We start from the raw sequence: 18,210 nt of genomic DNA on the forward strand, positions 1-18,210 counted from the left end.
GCCCGTGCATCGACTAGCGCGGAAGTCGCGAAACTACACCGCGGTGCGTCTGGAGCTCTCACTCGCGCGCCGGAGCTTGTCAGCCAGTATACCTCAGCGATTGCGCCACGATGCCGCCTTTTAAAGATGACCAGATCATCGTGAGTCTCACGTGCCATTCACACGTCCAGTCCAAGCGCTAACCCCATTAGATCATTGCGCCCGGCTCGGAGACGACGGTCGCGCAGCTGGGCCTGCCAGAGTCCTTCACCCCAGCGCGTCTGCGCGTAAGATCGCGCATGTTCCCCGCAGAGAAGGAAGGCGAATTCGAGCCCTACAAGATTCGGAGAAAGCAGGAGCAGCACATCGCGACCAACGGCGAACCCAACGACGAATCGCAGCAGGAAAAGAAGCCCACCGAAGGCGACGACGAAGTCGTCTGGGAAGAAGACCGTGTGTCAGAGGAAGGCGCGATATGGCCCATCCAGAAGGGCAGAATCGTCGACTGGCCATGCTTCTTTGCCCTCATCACCCACACGTACAATTCCCTGAACCCGCCCTTCCACACGCCCATCCTACTCATCACGCAACCGGCATGGACCCCACGTGAGCACGAGAAGCTCACCCAGTTCTTCTTCGAGAAGTTCAAGGTGCCAGCGTTCGGCCTGATGGACGCGGCACTGGCGACGACCTGGGCATATGGCGTACACACAGCGACAGTAATCGACGTAGGCAAAGACAAGGCAGACATCACTGCCGTGAGCGAGTTCATCCCGCACACACAGGGCAGGGTCATCTCCTTGGAGGGATGTGGAGGCGAAGCCTTCACCCAAGGACTTTTGTCCAAGCTAAAGTCCAAGGGGCTGAACCGCGACATGTGTGAGCAACTCAAGAGGTCGCCGATTTGCGAGTTGTTACCCCCGGGAACACCTCTGCCGGGACCGGGGGATGCCGCCTCAAAAGACGCCCCTACAAACCCCGCGGCACTTGCATCGACTGGTGCGACTGGACCTGGCGCAGCTGCTGCAGCCTCGATCGGGAACGTGCCACGAGGCCCGGGCATAGATACAGAAGTCGGCGAAGACACCAGTCTCGAAGAGAGTGAAGGTGTCTTGGACGTTGCAAGCATCGTGGCTGGCGGCAAGATGTCGGAATATCTCGCCAAGAAGGAGAAGGAGAAGCAGGAAAAGGCCAATGCAAAGAAGAAGGGTGGTCCCGCCCCGGCAGCCAACAAGCCGGTCAGGTTACCCAACTCCCGGCTGGAAAAAGCCACATTCTTGTACGAGGACCACGCGCTCCTGGATACCCTGAAGAACATGAACCTCAATACCCAGGAGATGGCAGATGCAAAGGGCGCACTGGACGAAGGCCCCAATAGGAAAGGACAAGAGAACGGCGAGAACGGCGATCCTGCCTCTGCAACTGAGGCAACCGGTACTGGCGAATCTGGTGCCACTGGTAAACGAACCGGATCGATAAGACGCGAGATTGAGGTCGGTACTGAGCGATTCATGGCTGATGGCGATGGCACATTGGAGAAGATTGCAGATGCCGTCCATAGGGCTATATCGTCCATCGACGAAGTGGGAAAAAGAAGCGACCTATGGGAACAGCTCATCGTTTGTGGTAACGGGTCAAAGCTGCGAGGTAAGCTCCAACCTTGTTCTAATCGTTATAATGCGTGCTAACGTCTACGTAGGCTTCAAAGAGTCGCTACTCCAGACGATCCAGACCAAGTACCTGGTCTCGCCCTCTTCGGCCACCATCTTCACATCTGAGATCCCATCCAACGTCTCGACGCCACTTGGAACCGGAGCGAACACACCGCAGCCCCAGCTCGGCCCCCACGGCGGCTCGCAAGTCAACCCGCTCCTACTCGCAGCAACAACTGCGCAGACACAACACATGATGCCCCATGGAGGCATTCCTGGCATGTCGGGCAACACTCACTCATCGCACGGCCAAACGCCCACAACAATCAAATTCGTCAAGCCACCGGAGTACTTCCCTGAGTTCAAGGACGTCGGCTTCGACGAGTCTGCCTTCCTTGGTGCTCAGGTCGCAGCAAAGGTCATCTTTGTAGTCGACCAGGGCCAAAGTAAGGGTTACATGACACGTCCTGACTACAACGACCAGGGTCCACAAGGCATCCACGACTACAGCCTGTAATTCAGGCGATGAATCAGCAATGTGTTACTTTTCCAACCAGCCATTTTGGAGTTTAGGCACGGTTATGGATATCCCGGCGTTGCCAAAAAGGAAAGCCTGGGGTAAAGTTTGGTCAAACAGGCGATTGCACATGTGTACCGATAGGCGAGCGACGCATCGCGAGATGCAACCCTCCAAATTCATTTTCATGACCACTTACAAGCCACCTCTTTCTTTTTCGCCTGGGTCAAGATTGTGAGAGCGAAACGCCCATTTGTTGCTTCTGCTAACTAGCATCGGAGTCCGCCGATCGCCCTGGCGGCTTCGCTCCGCTCCACACGTGCGAGACATTAGCGAGCGGCTAACCGGATCTGGCGGTCCTTACTTGGGGCAACTGATACAGATAAGTACTGCTTGTGCCACCCGCTTCCTGTTGCTCTTGTCTTGATTGTCTTCTTGCTTCTTGCTTCTTGTGCCAAACTTTCGACGGTTTCTGTTTGTGTGAATCCAACATCCGTTACGCCTACGCCCCTTATCACGAAGTTTTCCACTTGGAGCCGCGTCTCGGCATCTGCTCCGAACAATTGCCGCGGCTAGAACACGTCTTTACTTTTCCACGAGCTGGAAAGCCGAAACTTGTTACTTGAAGAGAAGGAACTCCCAGACAGTAGAAGGATATAAAAAATTCACCATGGCAGCATCTGCACCGATATCGAAAACCATTTACACCGGCCCCTTTGTTCACAGCAAATCACTCTCTGAACTTGAGATCCAAGAACATGGCGCAATCGGCGTAGACGAAGACGGCATAATTCGTTTCGTCGAACGGAATGTACAAGATGGTAGCCTTTCCAGTCTTATCCAGCAAAAGGGAGACGACTGGGCTGACGCGCAGATTGTCGAGATCAATGGATCTGGTTTCTTCTTCCCCGGCTTCATAGATACACACGTCCACGCACCTCAACATCCCAATACCGGCCTTTTTGGGAAGACCACACTACTGGATTGGTTACAGAAGTACACATTTCCCATGGAATCTTCATTCAAGAACGTGTCTCTTGCACACCGCGTGTACCAAAACTTCGTTTCGCGGACACTATCACACGGCACAACGACAGCCGCATACTTTGCCACTATCCATGTGCCAGCCACCAACGCCCTTGCCGACATTTGTCTGAAGCGAGGTCAGAGAGCGCTTGTAGGCAGAGTCTGTATGAACAGTGACCTCAGCCCCGAATACTACAGAGACGAAAGCGCAGAAAGCAGTTATGCAGACTCAAAAGCTAGCATCGACTACATACGCTCCATCGACCCAAAAGGCGAGATTGTGAAACCCATCATCACACCCCGTTTCGCGCCTAGCTGTACAAGAGATTGTCTGTCTGCTATGGGTAAGCTAGCGAAAGAGACAGATGCACATGTCCAAACGCACATCTCGGAGAATAAAGGCGAGATTGAGCTTGTCAAGGAGTTGTTCCCGGAGAGCAAGAGTTACACGGATGTGTACGAGACGTATGGATTGTTGACAGACAAGACAATCTTGGCGCATGCAGTTCATCTCTCGGACGAGGAGAGAAAGGTGATTTTAGAGCGCAAGAGCAAGATCTCGCACTGCCCAGCGTCAAATACCGCAATCACGTCAGGATGTGCACCAATTCGATCACTGCTGGAAGAAGGACACACGATTGGTCTGGGAACGGATGTCTCAGGTGGTAACTCGCCCTCGATATTAGAGAACGTACGGCAAGCGATATGGGTGTCGCGGCATCTCTGCATCCAGACTTCAAACGACACAGTGAAGCTTTCGACGGAAGAAGCTTTGTATCTCGCCACAAGAGGCGGTGCAGCGGTTGTAGGGATGGAAGATAAGATTGGTGGATTCGAGGTTGGGAAGGAGTGGGATGCACAGATGATTTGCCTCGGTACTGTCAGCGAGCAAGGTTGCCAGGATGGTGCGTTCGAAGAAGGCCCGGTCGATGTGTTCGGCTGGGAGAGTTGGTCTGACAAGGTGGAGAAGTGGGTGTATAGTGGTGATGACCGAAACACGGTTGCCGTGTGGGTGAAGGGCCGGCTTGTCCATGAGACGAGAAGATATCCTGGCATGAAGAGAGCTGCGACTCCTTGATCAGATGTAGTATTTTGTATACATACCATTACAACGAAGCACAGTGTTTACAACAGATGAGCGTAGAGTGAAATGTTTCGTCTCGTATCGACGGTCTACAGGTTAAGACTTGTTCTTGGGGTTCCTTCAGCGCCCTGTGTAACCTAGAACTGACGGACATGAGGACGCAAGATCGTATATTTTTCCTCTTTTCTACCCTTCTGTGGAAACGTGATGAATCGAAATGATAAGCAGACAATCTGGAGAAAAATCACAACCGATGGTAAAGTCACTTGCGTCCAGAGGGTGCATCTGGTGGTTTCGAAGAGTGAGGTCCTGTGTCCGGAATAATCGCGTCAACCTGGCGTCATTATGTGGCGGCGCGCCTCGTTAAGGACGTGTGTAGTATGGGAAGCATAGAGCTTTCAAATAAAGTAAAGTGCAGGCATAGGCTGAACAGACAGGCGTGAGGATGGGAAGGGATGAAATTGTGGAGAATATAACTGGTGTAGCCATATCCACTTTTGACGATGTGGCAGAATGATCAAGCAGTGAGAGGCGCTCGTCCAGACATGGGGCGCAGCTTGGAACCTCCCCGCGGAGTCTCATCGTCTTAGCTGGACTCATCGCCGCAATTGCTACAACGGGATTACCTCACATGCACGAAGCGCACGGCTAGGCATCATGAGCGAGCGACTAAAAAAACATGCGATTCGTGTCTTCTGCATCGTGCACCTCACGGAGAAATTTCCTTCGGCACCTGCCGTCGGATCAGCACGCGCCGCTCTCTGTTCATAACATGGGAAGCCGTGAGCAACTGAAACGCCCAGCCTCATGTGGATGATATCCGCGAAACAAACGTAGCAATTCTCTCCCCGAGCACGAATCTCGCATTACGAAATGAGGACTTAGAACGATCCTGTTCCGGTTTGTAATATCCGACTCGACCCATCACCCCAGGGCGCATCAGAGCCACCATCGTACATGAATTAATACGAACTACCGGTCCGATGTACAATATACTTAGTATAATAAAGTGTGCTTACAGGTTCTTGGTAACAGAACATACCAACCACTTACATTCGTTTCGTTTCTGCTTTTCACATTCTCTTCATTGTCATTCGTTTACAGTTTCACCATGGTGAACTTCAATTCCATCGTCGCATTTTCGACATTCGGTCTGGGTGCGCTGGCACACCCAACCATCAAGCACATTGACAGGCGCTTCTGTTCCCTCGAAGAGCGCAGCGTCTTTGCCCGCGCCGAAGACCTTACTTCCCGCGCGACTATCCCCAAGGCGACAACATGGAACCCGCCCGCTAGCATGACCACTGGTTTGGACCAGGTCTGGAAGCAAACCATGAAGGAAAACCCGCAAGGTCTCCAGGACAAGAACTGGATCATCGACCAAATGATGGCCAACAACGGCAGTATTAACTACTGCGTTCGCTGGAACCACTCTGGCAAAAGCACCGCGACTGCGCGGGCCTCTACTGTCAAAGCCCTGCAGCGCTCGATGCAGAAGTGGTTCGATGTGCTCGTTGGGTTCGAAGGTTTTCCGCTCACCAAACTCAATGTCGACGTTGTTGGTTATGCGGTCAAGAACAAGAACCTCGTCGAAGGCGACACTACCGGTCTCGACATCTACACCACAGCTGATGCCGACGGCGTGCCTGAATGCGATGTCCGCTGCTACCGTGGCGCTCATCTCGATGGCGATATGAGCCAATGCCCTGGCGGCGAGACCAGCCGTTATGATATCAGCCTCTGGCTCGACGAGAGTCTTGAGGGTCAAGTAGGCGGCTATGGATACAACTGGGGCCAGGAAATTGGTCAGGACTACTTCTTCGACAACATCAATGAGGATAACATTCACATTCTGCTTCACGAGATGGGCCATGGCTTGGGTCTTCTAGGTATGTCGTGTCCTTTTCTTGATGATTGGTGCTAACGATAATTCAGACTTCTACGACTGGGTACCTCAGGGTCAGACTAACTTCATTATGATGGCTGGCAGCGCAATGGAGATCACTGAATTTGATGCTTGGATGGTGAGGGACTGGTGGAGAAAATTGAAGGCGGAGCGCCAGTGGTAGGCTACCACGCTTGTGGCAGCATTGTTACCTTGCGCATAGACACAGGCTTCGACCTATGCGCCGTTGCGACAGTTGTGAGATTTGGTCCCGCTGGGTGAGAGTCAATTCGTTCCCCTGTATATATATTCTTAGCTCGAGACATTAGAAACATTTGGAGCATTAAGTTAGGGTCAACCTTGGGGAACGTGGTGAGTTGGATGATCAAATTAGGTTAAGCTTGCCAATCTGCGCGAACGGTTTTGCGAAAGCCTCGCCGTCCATCAACCCATAGACAAAACAGTCACCTACTAACTGAGAACAATTATTCAAACTGGAGTTACCAGGGGCGGAAGAATTTCTACCACCATCTGCGACAGCTAGTCCACCTCCTCGGGTTATAAAAGGGATGTCGCTGCCCTTGAAAACATATACGCTGTCACCTACGACGGTCGTTCTTGGGCCGATGCCCATATACCCTGACCTCGTGAGGAAGAAGCGCCGGGAGGCTGTTGCAGTTTTGAGAGCGTAATGGATACCGGATATGCCTTCTTTGAGGTGGCGCTGTGAGAATGACGCCGTTCGAGAGAACGTATCTCGCGAGATACACCGAGACCACATACTCCACGCCCGAAAAGCGTCATAGTCATCCTTTGTAGCTCGACGGTAGGAACTCTTGATCCCGCGAGATTTTAGAGCAGTACCCGTATGTATCAGATCTCCAATCAGTATCCGCCAAAAGACATCCTCGTAAAACTCTCCAGTGGGGTATCTTCTATCATCTTCTTCAACGGATTTGGTGAGTAGTTTCCAAGCTCGAATCACAGCACGTGTATCGTTGATTTGCGTGTGTCGGCTGACCTCGCCAACAGTAGACACATGGTCGATGTAAACAGCTTCAACCTCGAGAGCCTGATTTGCGGGGTGGTATTGAACCGAGCCTGCAAGGTTCCCGCTCGCGTTGTACATATGCAACGAGCCCACTCTTTCTATCTCCGTGGGTAGGCATGGCAGCGACCAGTCCATCACCCACGACGGTAAACCTTCGAGGCGCTTGCGATTAAGGACAGCTTCGAGGTCACCTGCGAGGACTGAAAGTGAGCCTGCTCTTCGTAAATTACTCCACGTAGTTTGAATGAAAGTTGTCGCGGCATCATTGCTGTAATTAGGAATTAGTGCTGGTAGCTTTAGCCAATTCGTGGTGAGCCCAATAAGAGCAAAGACTTTGTCTCGTTTGTCGGTTGCCTCTAGGGGCCGGAACTTCCACAGTAGATCCAGTAGCGACACGTTGTCAAGGAGACTTTGATGACATAGTCTTGTCTCCTCAATCCGAAGCACGAAGTCACTGAACTGGTCCAAAGTGCCTTGTCCATACAGCGTCCCGGCTAGGTCCAGGCACATGGTGTGACGCTGCTGAACATATTTGACAGCAGCCCTGGCGAACATCGACCAGGGCGATGAAAGCATGCCGTAATGTACTGTGGCGACTTTTGATAGTACGGTCTCTTGAATGACCCAAATTCGCTGCCACTGCCAACTTTGTTATTAATTTGTCCCAAAAGAAGATATCAGGGAGAAGCACCCAAGCTTTACTCATCAACTTCGTGAGACCATCCCATACATTGACAGATCTAGACTCGTGCCATCGCGAGTTTGTGGCGACTAGGGCATGTCTTTTGGGATACTCGATTCGTTCCGATATGGTGGCTTTGCTGCGATCCAGTAGATTGAGTAGAGGGTGGCCCTGGTCCTCGGCAAAGTCCTGGATCAAACAAAACGCACCAAAGATGTCGGGCCCTGCGTATGTGACCGAGGAGTCGGCAAATGCGACCAATGGTCCTGTCGCGCACGAATGCTCGAAATCGCGTATGAATGCATCCCGTAGGTCGTTGTCACTGGAATCACCTTTCCATGCGATTTGAGAAGCATGATCTTTCAGAAAGCGGAAGCCAACATCCTCACCAGGCGCTGGTTCGCCAAGCCAGATGACCGTCTCTCGACTGTTGCTGTATATCTCGCCCATCATGCCAACTTGTTGAGTCCGCTCCGAATCGTCTGCTTGGTTGATGCATAATGCATCAGCCCAGAGCAGGATTACACGGTCAGGCAGCCGAAGCTTACGCAAAGCTGTGAAAAGATTTTCTGAGATAGAAACGATTTTTCCGTTACATCTTATCACTACTGGACGACCGACTCCTTCCTCACCCCATGTGTACGAGATGGTGACGTAGTGGCCTCGAGCCTGTGCAATGGAGGTTTCCTGAAGCTCTGTCCGAATGACATCCCCCAGGCACCCGGCTCAAGGTGCAGCAGACGAATCGTACGTAACCCGGCATCGAGCGGTGCGTAGATGCTGTTGGTAGTCTTCCTCGCGCGTCTTTTGATCTTTGAGACGATGCGGGAGGCCATGTTGGTGGGTTGGACATGGACGGTGGTCATTCAGCTGGGAGTGTCACGTTCTGTCCACGGGTGGTTTGTCATCGCTTGGCTCAGCCGCCGAAAGAGCGGGGAGGTGAAGATTGCGACTGCATCAACTTTGACACCTGAAGCTGATGTCAGTCGCAGAAATTCACGATAGTAATAAACCTCAACTCCTCGGAGCCTTGCTGGTGCGATGCGATCGCACGACTCAACGAGGTAACAAGTCTAGCGTTTATTGGAAAGTCAGCCATGACGTCATGCGCGCAGGATCCCGAATGTTCCACGTCTTATCGCCTGGAGCGTTCGAGACTGACGCGTCCTCAACATGCGCCAGACGGCGCTTCCAACGGCTGACTTGTTGAACCGCATTGTTCAACACTCTCTTCTACTTGGTACAGACCGATAAAGTCTGCACCACAAAGATGGCGGGCGAGGGGACTAGCGTCCACGAAGCAAGCTCATGACGAGCGATCGGAAGAGCTAGCTCGTGCCTAGCGGTGTAGAAAAAGGTAAGAAAGACGAACGGGTGGCGCCCCGTGGCCGTCTCCAGTGCCAGCCATGTGAATGATCGACATGCCCTTGTACCTGCTTTAAAGCGGGCGTGCCTGGACGCGTCGGGATTTGGTCCGTCGTCAGGACTCTATTCTTCTCTCGATAGTGGGATATGCTATCGATGAAATTTCATCAGGCTGCCGTCGCGCTTTTAGCTTCAACACGCCTGGCTGTGAGCTCCACTAGCAGCGAGCATGACCAGTTCAGGAACGTAACTTGGGATGACCAGAACTGGGTTATAGCGACGCATGCTCTGGACCAAGGCCATTATCAATCGCGCTTGACGCTTGCAAACGGATACTTTGGCATCAATGTGGCCTCTGCGGGACCTTTTTTCGAAGTCGACGAGCCGGTGGATGGCGATGTCATAAGCGGGTGGCCATTGTTCAGCAGACGACAGACTTTCTCAACAATTGCAGGCTTCTGGAACAGCCAACCACGAACAAACGGATCAAACTACCCTTGGCTGTATCAATATGGGTGGGAGAGCTTTACTGCGGGCATACCACACGCGAGTGGCCTGGTCGTTGAAGCGAACGGCGAATTCTTGAATGCGTCGGTCAATCCCGACCACATTTCAGATTTCGTGTCGAGTCTGGATGTAAAGGCTGGAATAGCGAGCTGGCGATACAACTGGAAGCCGGGGGGCGCTGGAGACGGGACCGTCGATGTGGACTATCAAATGTTCGTGCACAAGCTTTACGTCAACAAAGCAGCAGTCAGGCTAAGACTTACGGCGACGCGCGATCTGAATATAACCGTCTACGATGTTTTAGACGGTGATTGCGCTGTTCGCTCAGACTTTGTCGATAAGAAGTTCGAGGAAGACACCCCCACGATTTGGTCTGCTGTCAGTCCTGGAAACATTACCGACGTCAAGGCCTACGTATATTCGACTCTGGGTGGCAGCGATTGGGTCAACCTGACTTCTCGTAGCAAAGTAGCAGAAGGAGTCTTTAGTGGCGGCAATGGCTCAAGCATTGCCCAATCGCTGCCCGTTGAGTTGGTCGCTTTCCGTCCCACCGAGATCACGAAGTTCATTGGAGTCGCGTCAACGGATGCCTTCCCGGATCCACAGAGTACAGCGCGCAACGCTTCACTATCCGGCGCTGAAGAGGGCTATTACAAGCTCGTGCGCTCTCACATAAAGGAATGGGAGTCTATTCTAACACCAGACTCCGTCGATGATTACCACCTGCCGAATGGATCTTTGCCTGAGGATGCAGACGTACGGGAGCTGCATATCATGGCACGAACCAACCCTTTCTACTTATTGTCAAACATGGTCGGACCGAATGCTGTAGCCGCGGCTGACAACAACACAAAGCTCGACGTCTACAGTATACCAGTCTGCGGGTTAGGCTCAGATTGTTACGGCGGTATGATCTTCTGGGATGCGGATGTGTGGATGGCACCGGGAGTGCAAGTATCACATCCGCAGCATGCCCAGAACGTGATCAAATATCGTGTGGAGCACTTTGACCAGGCGCAGCGTAATGTCGAATCTGCGTATCAATCGAGCAAAAACCAAACAGGCAGATTCACGCCTGGAGGGGCTGTGTATCCATGGACGAGCGGCCGATTCGGAAACTGTACCGGAACTGGCGCTTGCTTTGACTACGAATATCATCTCAACGGAGACATCAGCCTCGCCTTGAACAACCACTTGATCATCACTGGAGACAAAGAGTACTTCAACGACACCCTGCTACCAATCTCAAACGCGATTGCACATTTCTTTGGTCAGCTGCTGGACTTCAACGAAACTTCTAACGCGTACGAGCTGTGGAATGCTACCGATCCGGATGAGTATGCCAACCAGGTCAACAACATTGGGTTCACTACAGCACTCATACAACGCCATTTTCTAGAGACAAACGAGTTCAATAGCTGGTTTGGACGCAGCACCAACGCCAGCTGGGCGGATAAGGCTTCCAAGATGCGACTTCCAGTCAACGAGAACGCCGGAATCATTGTTGAGTATACTGGCATGAACGGATCAGTAGCCGTCAAGCAGGCCGATGTTGTTTTGGTGGACGACCTGCTACATTACCCCAATCCCTACAGCCTGTCGAATCTCGACTATTACGCGGCAAAGCAGTCGCTTGACGGTCCCGCGATGACCTACTCTTCGTTTGCCGTTGTCGCAAATGAAGTGTCGCCATCCGGATGCTCAAGCTTTACCTACGACGTGTACTCCTCTTCGCCGTACGTGCGCGCACCTTGGTATCAGTATTCCGAACAACTGATCGATAACGTCGAGGAGAATGGAGGAACGCACCCTGCATTTCCTTTCCTGACTGGTATGGGTGGAACCAACCGCGTCGCCATTTTCGGGTACCTAGGCCTGGGCCTATACTACGATAGACTAGACATCGACCCCACGCTGCCGCCACAGATACCATATCTGAACTACCGCACCTTTTACTGGATGGGTCACGGTATCAACGCTACCTCTAACTCAACGCATACGACGTTAGCTCGTCTGCCACGGGAGAACTACACTCTGCCTTCAGCAAACGCGACGTACTTCGATAAGCCCATCCCCGTCACGATCGGTACCCGCAGCGGCCGCGATAACACAACATATGAGCTTGGAGACGAACCACTTGTGATCCGTAACCGACCAATGGGCGAGGTCCTTACTGTCGGCGGTAACATACTTCAGTGCAAAGCTCTGCTGCCACCTCCGCAGGGAAACAAGCCTGGCCAGTTCCCTATTGCAGCCATCGACGGTGCCGCAAGCACAAAATGGCAACCTGAGCTCGCCAATACCACGAGCTACCTCACCGTGGATCTTGGTACCTCATCCTTCTACCCTGTCAACAAGATTGTGATGGACTGGGGTAACCAACCGCCCTCGCACTTCTCAATCTACTTCTCGAACACTACTCTGCCGCCATTCGAGAGCCAGCCAGGATCAGATTTTGGCGAAGACGTGAGGAACGTGACGGCAGGAGATGTGGAGATCAGTGCGCCCTGGGATCCGGTTACTGCTTATGAGATCAAGACGTATGTTGGCAATCAGACGAATGTTACCCTGGAGCAGAGTGTTTGGAGCGGACGGTATGCGCACTTGGGTATCTGGGGTAATCTGTTCGCTGAGAATGCTACTGATGGCGGGACGGTTGCGGAGTGGAGTTTGGTTAAAGAGGGGTACTGAGTGATAGAGTTCAAGATTTGATGAAACACCACGTTAGATGCGCAGGATAGATTAGATTTTCAATTTTCGTAGATTCGCTATGTACTTTGATAATGCAAACATTGTTGATCATATTGCACGCTCTGGAATTTTTGGGGGAATTCATGTGATTCATTGTCTACTGACCACGAAACTCGTACAGAATCCAGCTCCAATCATCTCAATCTCGCCTGGTATACTGATGTTATTCCAGAAACCGCTGACCATATCGTTCTTTATCCTAGTCGCGATATTAGAGAGATCGCCGCAGTTTCCGTGCTTTCCCCAGCCCCATGATATCAAATTGCCCTCTCTCGTTATAGCAAGTATATGGTCCGATCCAACAGCGATTTTATCTAGAAGCGGCAAGTTGGATGGTATAAGTTGCCACATATTCTCCTTACCCCACCCAGTGAGGGTTCCGTCTTGGAATAGTACAAAGATTGCGTGCCATGTCGCACCAACGTCTTTCCAGTTCTTGATATGACCTGGCATATTCGAGATGATGTTGAATTTGTCTTTCCCGAGTAAATGATGCTGACCTTCGATTGGGTCACCGACTAAGTACGTAAAGTCTTTTCCACATACAACCTTGCTCGGCTTGAACGGTATGCCCTCAATCTTGGTAGCCCTTGTGACCTTGGCAGGAAGCGTGTCCCCAAGTTGACCAAGACGCGCTTTTCCCCAACCGTAGACTGAACCATCGGCCATGACGGCGACATAATGCCAGACTCCCGCTGCGAAATCTACTACTTTGCCTGGGAGATGGAATCGGGTGGAACTTCCATCGTCTGAGCCCAACTCACCCCAGTTGTTGGAACCGTAGGTTTTGACCAAGTCGTCCGATGATCCAGATCCGGGCTCATCGCTTCCGCTCACGATGAATGCAGAAGATTCGCATGTAGCGGCTGCAAAGCTGCAACTGAAGTTTAAACTCTGAAAACGATCGAGCCGAGATTCTGGTTTCTCCTGAGCCAGCTGACCTTTGCGATTATCTCCAACCCCGTAGACAGTGCCGTGTTTAGTGACGAGCAGCGTATGGTTGTCGCCACCTTTGATCGTTTTCAGCTCATCAGCAGATTCGCTGAAGTCTAAAGGAGTAGGGCTGGGAACTCGAGTTGGTGTGCTGACTATTTCTGCTGCCGGTATGCCTAGTTGGCCTTCTCCGTTACTTCCAAAGACGTATAGATGGATGGGCGACTCCCGGAGACCTGCATCTGCGAGTGACATGCCTGGGATTCAGTTGTGGTCTTTCGGAAACAAAGGTCAACGAAACGTATTGGCCAGGGTGCCGATGTCCGTTCACGATGGGGTATAACTCTTGTGTCAAGCGTATTTCTGATGCTGGAGTGCTGGATGGCTTAGTTCAGCAGGCTGCGCTGACTCGCGCCTCCAACAACAAGAAGAAAATATTGCACCAAATCCAGGATGTGTTGTTTGTCGAAGGCACCGAGAAACTACTCTACCTGAGCGCCTGGAGATGCTCGGCGTGGCAAATCTCCACCAACTCAATAATGCACGCATGGATCGGTAGCGTGGGACTCTGGAACACTATTGACACTAGAGAGTGCTCTCAAGGCAAACCAATGTCGACTACAACGAGAAAATTATCATGCTTAGACATGCTCAGCTTTTTCCCTGTGTGAGCCCTCGAGGTGCAAGTGTCCTCGACGGCGCTAGCCCGACAGGACGCTAATCGCTTACAGGGATCGCGGACGCACGGACACCCACATTCAATTCTAGCCGGCGTTGACGAACTTGACCTCCACGACGACAGCAAAACCGACACGCCCTCCCGTACTAACCGCACGCACATCCCACAGTCGCCCAACATGGCCTCCCAGAGCGTGCAATGCTTCGGCAAGAAGAAGACCGCGACTGGTACGGATAGCCCACCGCCAAACACCCACGCAAGAGAATGACAAAGGCTAACAAATATCGCCAACAGCTGTCGCCCACTGCAAGGTACACACGCAATGCCACGAACCGAGCGCGCATCCGAATATTATACTTACGAGAAATCTATAGGCCGGAAAGGGTCTCGTCAAGGTTAACGGAAAGCCTCTTTCCCAGGTCCAGCCCGAGATTCTGCGATTCAAGGTTTACGAGCCCATCCTGATCCTCGGTGTTGACAAGTTCGGTACGCATACGACGCTCTGCGCCAAGTAAGCACGGGGAAGAGGAATGCTGACAACATGGGCAGCTGATGTCGACATCCGCGTCCGCGTCTCCGGTGGTGGTCACACCTCGCAAGTCTACGCCATCCGCCAAGCCATTGCCAAATCCATCATCGCCTACTACCAAAAGTACGTCGACGAGCACTCGAAGAACCAGCTCAAGCAGGCTCTGATCCAGTACGACCGCACACTGCTCGTTGCCGACAACAGGCGGTGCGAGCCCAAGAAGTTCGGCGGTCCAGGTGCGCGCGCCAGGTACCAGAAGTCTTACCGTTAAGCGGTATACTGGCTTGCTGGTGGAGGAGAAGAAAGACGGCGCGTGTATGGGGGAGCATGGAGCGGTGTTCATCCTGGGCTTTTTCATGGGGTCTTCTACTGTCTACTATCTACTCCTCAAGGACGAGGTTACGTGACATGGCGCGCAACGGCTGCCTGATACGATCCCGCGGCTTGTGACGATAAAAATGAATACATTGGTTGCAAGAACACGGACAAGGGCATACGGAGTGTAGATGACCATGAACCCCAGTGAGGACATAGGACAAGCCAATGCCAATTCAATCTGTTCAGGGCAGATAGCAACATGTCCAAAGTGATGCAGGCAAAGCGAACCAGGCAACCATCTCTTGCATGCATAACCGCACTTAAGAAACAGAATCCAAGTCACACAGTCGTTCAATGAAGAAGGCAATAGACTCTATTAACGGTCTAACATTTCCATCTCCAACACCAGCGCTTCCATGCATTAACTCAAAGATGTCTCCAGTTTGACTTTGCCAACTAAGAGAGGTCAAGGCTGTTGTTGGTATAGCCGTAGATTTTGAGAGGCGAGGGCTGCTAACCATCGCTACCGCTGCTCCTGAACGCTGCGCACAATGCCGCATACTGGTGTGTGAGATCGAGGACGTGTTGTGGTAGGGAGGTGCCTTGGATGATGCTGCGGATCTTGACAGCACCCTCTTCCTCGATGAGTTTGCGGATTGTGTAGAGGAGGGATGGTGAAAACTGTCTTCTGTCAGTACTTGCACTTTCAATAGTATGGACAATGGAACTCACCTCAGAGTACCATCGATACTGCCAGGTGACCAATCTGATCAACGCGGCTGTAACATCTCTGACCTGTTTCCTCTCCTCGCCCAATTTCAGCACACCCTTCATGGCCTTTGGCGAGAACTTGATTTGCAGACAGTTCTCGTACGCTTCGACAGCCTCTTCTGTGTGATGCAGTCTTTCAGCGAGTTCACCCAAAATCTCCCACTCTTCACTGCTCTTCTTGTATAGGAGTTGCTGCTGCCTGTACTGTGCCATCTCTGTTCGCCATATCGTATATACGCGGAGATCCTCATACAGGACCATGAAGAGGTTGTCGAGCCAGCGCTCGCAAAGACGCTTGTTCTGAAAGTGTGTGTAATTTGGTTGCGAGGGGTTGCCGTTGTTGGCAGAATCGTGAGCGTGAGGGTCTTCGCTGCCAGCCTTTACGACTTCAGAGGCAACAGTGTGGCCGGGCTTCTCGAGGTCATGAACGGCTTCAGCGGCCGCGGAGGATGATCCGCCGTTCGTGTTTGATTCATCTACAGAGGATCGCTCCTCGACTTCGCCATGTTCGCCGTTTGTTTGTTGAGCATGGATATTCGGAGAAGGGGAGCGGAGTGCTGTTGTGCTGGCGCTGCGAGAATGCGGTTGCTGTGCAGTCTTCTCGTGACGATATTCTTCTTCCATGACGAAAACCTGGCTTCTTATCTTGAGTAATTGGTCCCATCCGATTTTCTTTGTGATCTCGGTGAGCAGAATATAGGCTTTGAGGAATGTGCCCTTGAAGCCTGCTGCATGCAGTTTTCTCAGCGTCGGGTGCACAAGCTCCATATCGTCCATGTTGGAATCCTCAATCTCGTCGCACATGGCTTCCGGCATAACTGGCAGGAAGACTCTCTGCGGTTCTGGCATGCGTGGCGCGTCCTTGTCCTGGTAGGTAAACATCGGACATGAGTTCAGAGTCAAGAGCGCCATATCCCACTGTTCGAGGCTGACGTATATTTCCGCTAAGCGTGCCCATGTGCCAAATTCACTAGGCGCAGAGACGACGCTCCTCTTAGCGATCTCAAGTGCCAGATCACCACGGCCCTTTTTGTTGCAGAACTCGGCTTGACAATCCAGGAGTGAGTAGTCCATGGGAAGTTCCTGGATTGCCTCGTGCAGCAGCTGGACCGCCTGGACCTCTTCATCTGCTTCAATGTATACCCGTGCTAGTAAGGACGAGATCTCCGGGTCGCGAGTTCGTAGTTTCTCGAACAAGTTGATGCCCGAGGTATATCGGCCGGTGGTATGAATGTAGTCAAGTAGACCCGTGGTCAAGTGATTTGAGACAAGGTTGGGGACCTGGATCTCAGGGTCGGATCCGAGTTGCCAGCCTGGAGTGCGTTAGCGGACATGCTATCATGTTGACAGTTGGCCGTACCATTGAAGAACAGGCGCTCAGCCGCATCTAGAAACTTGTGTTCGCTCTCGGTACTTGTGATGGGGTTGAATCTCCGCACGCCAACAATCTTCTTGATGGTGTCGCCCGAGCCATCGTCGGCATAGGAATATGCGCGCAGCACACTGCACAGGTAGGTTTCCAGCCAGAGTTCGTCGGTGGCTACTCGCTTGTCGCCGCGCTCGTCGATGCAGTAGCTTTCTACTGTGCCGGGAATGTAGACCTGCACGCGCATGTCCAGGCGTGAGAAGGCATTGTAGCAGCTGCTCGGTCAGCGGTTGCCTGCGCTATAAGTAGACGTTGCCCTACCAGTACAGGCCCGAGACGACCTTGTTTTGCTTGTCATGCGCCGAGTATGTGAGGGTGTTGATATAGGCAGCCAAGCTGGCGGACGAGGAAGCGTCTACGCCGGATACGTGGTGGTAAACGCCAATCTAATCACATGTCAGACCGGGCTCGCGGGCTACTGTACGGTCGGAGGTCTCACGGACCTGTTTTGTCGCATTCTTGATGGGCTGCTTTATGAGGTGGACCAGATCTGGCGGGCCCAGCTCGCGTAGCGTCTGCAGAGACTCTGAGCGCGCTTCGATTGCCGAGTGCAGCTCGTCCTCGTAGATTCTGGAGTGGTGTCAGAGAGAGTTTACAGAGATTATGCGCCATGGCAGAACGGGGCGATATGGGGACATGGAGAGCGAGGGGCGGGTGTGCGCATATATAAGACATGGATAGATTGAAAGCTAGTAGGATGCGCGTACTCAGGAACAGCTGGCGAAGTGACCATGGTTGCAATTGGCGCCGCAGAAGCGGGGGGGACGATCGCGGTGCAAAGGATGCTATGGCGGGGTGGGTGCTGACCGAGGGGCCCCGTGTACAAGGTCACAGTCGGGCGGAGGTTTGTCAGGGTTTCGGTGTCCTCGTCGAAGCATCGAGGGCAGGCACGGCACCTTCCATCGCGGAGGACCGCAACTGCCAAGACGGGCCATCCCTGCGCTCCATCATTCACCGTCGCGTCGCGTCACACCGACGTCGGAAGACGTATCACGGCACCCCGACAGCCACATAGCCACTTCCTTGCCCACCGCACTGCCGCGCGACCCATGGTT

At 52.7% G+C, this 18,210-nt stretch overlaps 7 protein-coding genes across 7 annotated transcripts; 5 read left to right on the forward strand and 2 right to left on the reverse strand.

Moving 5' to 3' along the window:
* Positions 1-110: 110 nt before the first annotated feature.
* Positions 111-2,148, forward strand: ACET3X_000251 (uncharacterized protein; the record flags this gene model as incomplete). Its single annotated transcript, XM_069447526.1, has 3 exons — positions 111-140; positions 192-1,626; positions 1,679-2,148. The coding sequence occupies 3 exons, from the start codon at positions 111-113 to the stop codon at positions 2,146-2,148; spliced, it is 1,935 nt and encodes a 644-aa protein (XP_069310493.1).
* Positions 2,149-2,575: 427 nt separating this feature from the next.
* ACET3X_000252 (uncharacterized protein) lies at positions 2,576-4,295 on the forward strand. Its single transcript, XM_069447527.1, has one exon. It carries the CDS (start codon positions 2,819-2,821, stop codon positions 4,250-4,252), a length of 1,434 nt encoding a protein of 477 aa, XP_069310494.1. The 5' UTR covers positions 2,576-2,818; the 3' UTR covers positions 4,253-4,295.
* Positions 4,296-5,369: 1,074 nt separating this feature from the next.
* ACET3X_000253 (uncharacterized protein) lies at positions 5,370-6,327 on the forward strand (the record flags this gene model as incomplete). Its single annotated transcript, XM_069447528.1, has 2 exons — positions 5,370-6,147; positions 6,194-6,327. 2 exons carry the CDS (start codon positions 5,370-5,372, stop codon positions 6,325-6,327), a joined length of 912 nt encoding a protein of 303 aa, XP_069310495.1.
* Positions 6,328-9,362: 3,035 nt separating this feature from the next.
* ACET3X_000254 (uncharacterized protein) lies at positions 9,363-12,518 on the forward strand. The gene has a single exon (XM_069447529.1). It carries the CDS (start codon positions 9,389-9,391, stop codon positions 12,437-12,439), a length of 3,051 nt encoding a protein of 1,016 aa, XP_069310496.1. The 5' UTR covers positions 9,363-9,388; the 3' UTR covers positions 12,440-12,518.
* Positions 12,519-12,589: 71 nt separating this feature from the next.
* Positions 12,590-13,687, reverse strand: ACET3X_000255 (uncharacterized protein; the record flags this gene model as incomplete). The annotated part of the gene is made up of 1 exon (XM_069447530.1): positions 12,590-13,687. One exon carries the CDS (start codon positions 13,685-13,687, stop codon positions 12,590-12,592), a length of 1,098 nt encoding a protein of 365 aa, XP_069310497.1.
* Positions 13,688-14,289: 602 nt separating this feature from the next.
* On the forward strand, positions 14,290-14,911 carry ACET3X_000256 (40S ribosomal protein uS9; the record flags this gene model as incomplete). Its single annotated transcript, XM_069447531.1, has 4 exons — positions 14,290-14,338; positions 14,406-14,422; positions 14,486-14,597; positions 14,661-14,911. The coding sequence occupies 4 exons, from the start codon at positions 14,290-14,292 to the stop codon at positions 14,909-14,911; spliced, it is 429 nt and encodes a 142-aa protein (XP_069310498.1).
* A 560-nt stretch (positions 14,912-15,471) lies between these two features.
* Positions 15,472-17,888, reverse strand: ACET3X_000257 (uncharacterized protein; the record flags this gene model as incomplete). Its single annotated transcript, XM_069447532.1, has 6 exons — positions 15,472-15,639; positions 15,691-17,042; positions 17,090-17,370; positions 17,417-17,541; positions 17,599-17,725; positions 17,863-17,888. 6 exons carry the CDS (start codon positions 17,886-17,888, stop codon positions 15,472-15,474), a joined length of 2,079 nt encoding a protein of 692 aa, XP_069310499.1.
* Between the last annotated feature and the right edge of the window lie 322 nt (positions 17,889-18,210).

The sequence above is a fragment of the Alternaria dauci genome, chromosome 1, assembly GCF_042100115.1.
Source record: "Alternaria dauci strain A2016 chromosome 1, whole genome shotgun sequence".
NCBI lineage: Eukaryota > Fungi > Ascomycota > Dothideomycetes > Pleosporales > Pleosporaceae > Alternaria > Alternaria dauci.

Excerpts from the sequence above, each read along its gene's own strand:
- ACET3X_000252 (XM_069447527.1), top strand. The coding sequence starts at position 2,819 with ATGGCAGCATCTGCACCGATATCGAAAACCATTTACACCGGCCCCTTT.
- ACET3X_000254 (XM_069447529.1), top strand. The coding sequence starts at position 9,389 with ATGCTATCGATGAAATTTCATCAGGCTGCCGTCGCGCTTTTAGCTTCA.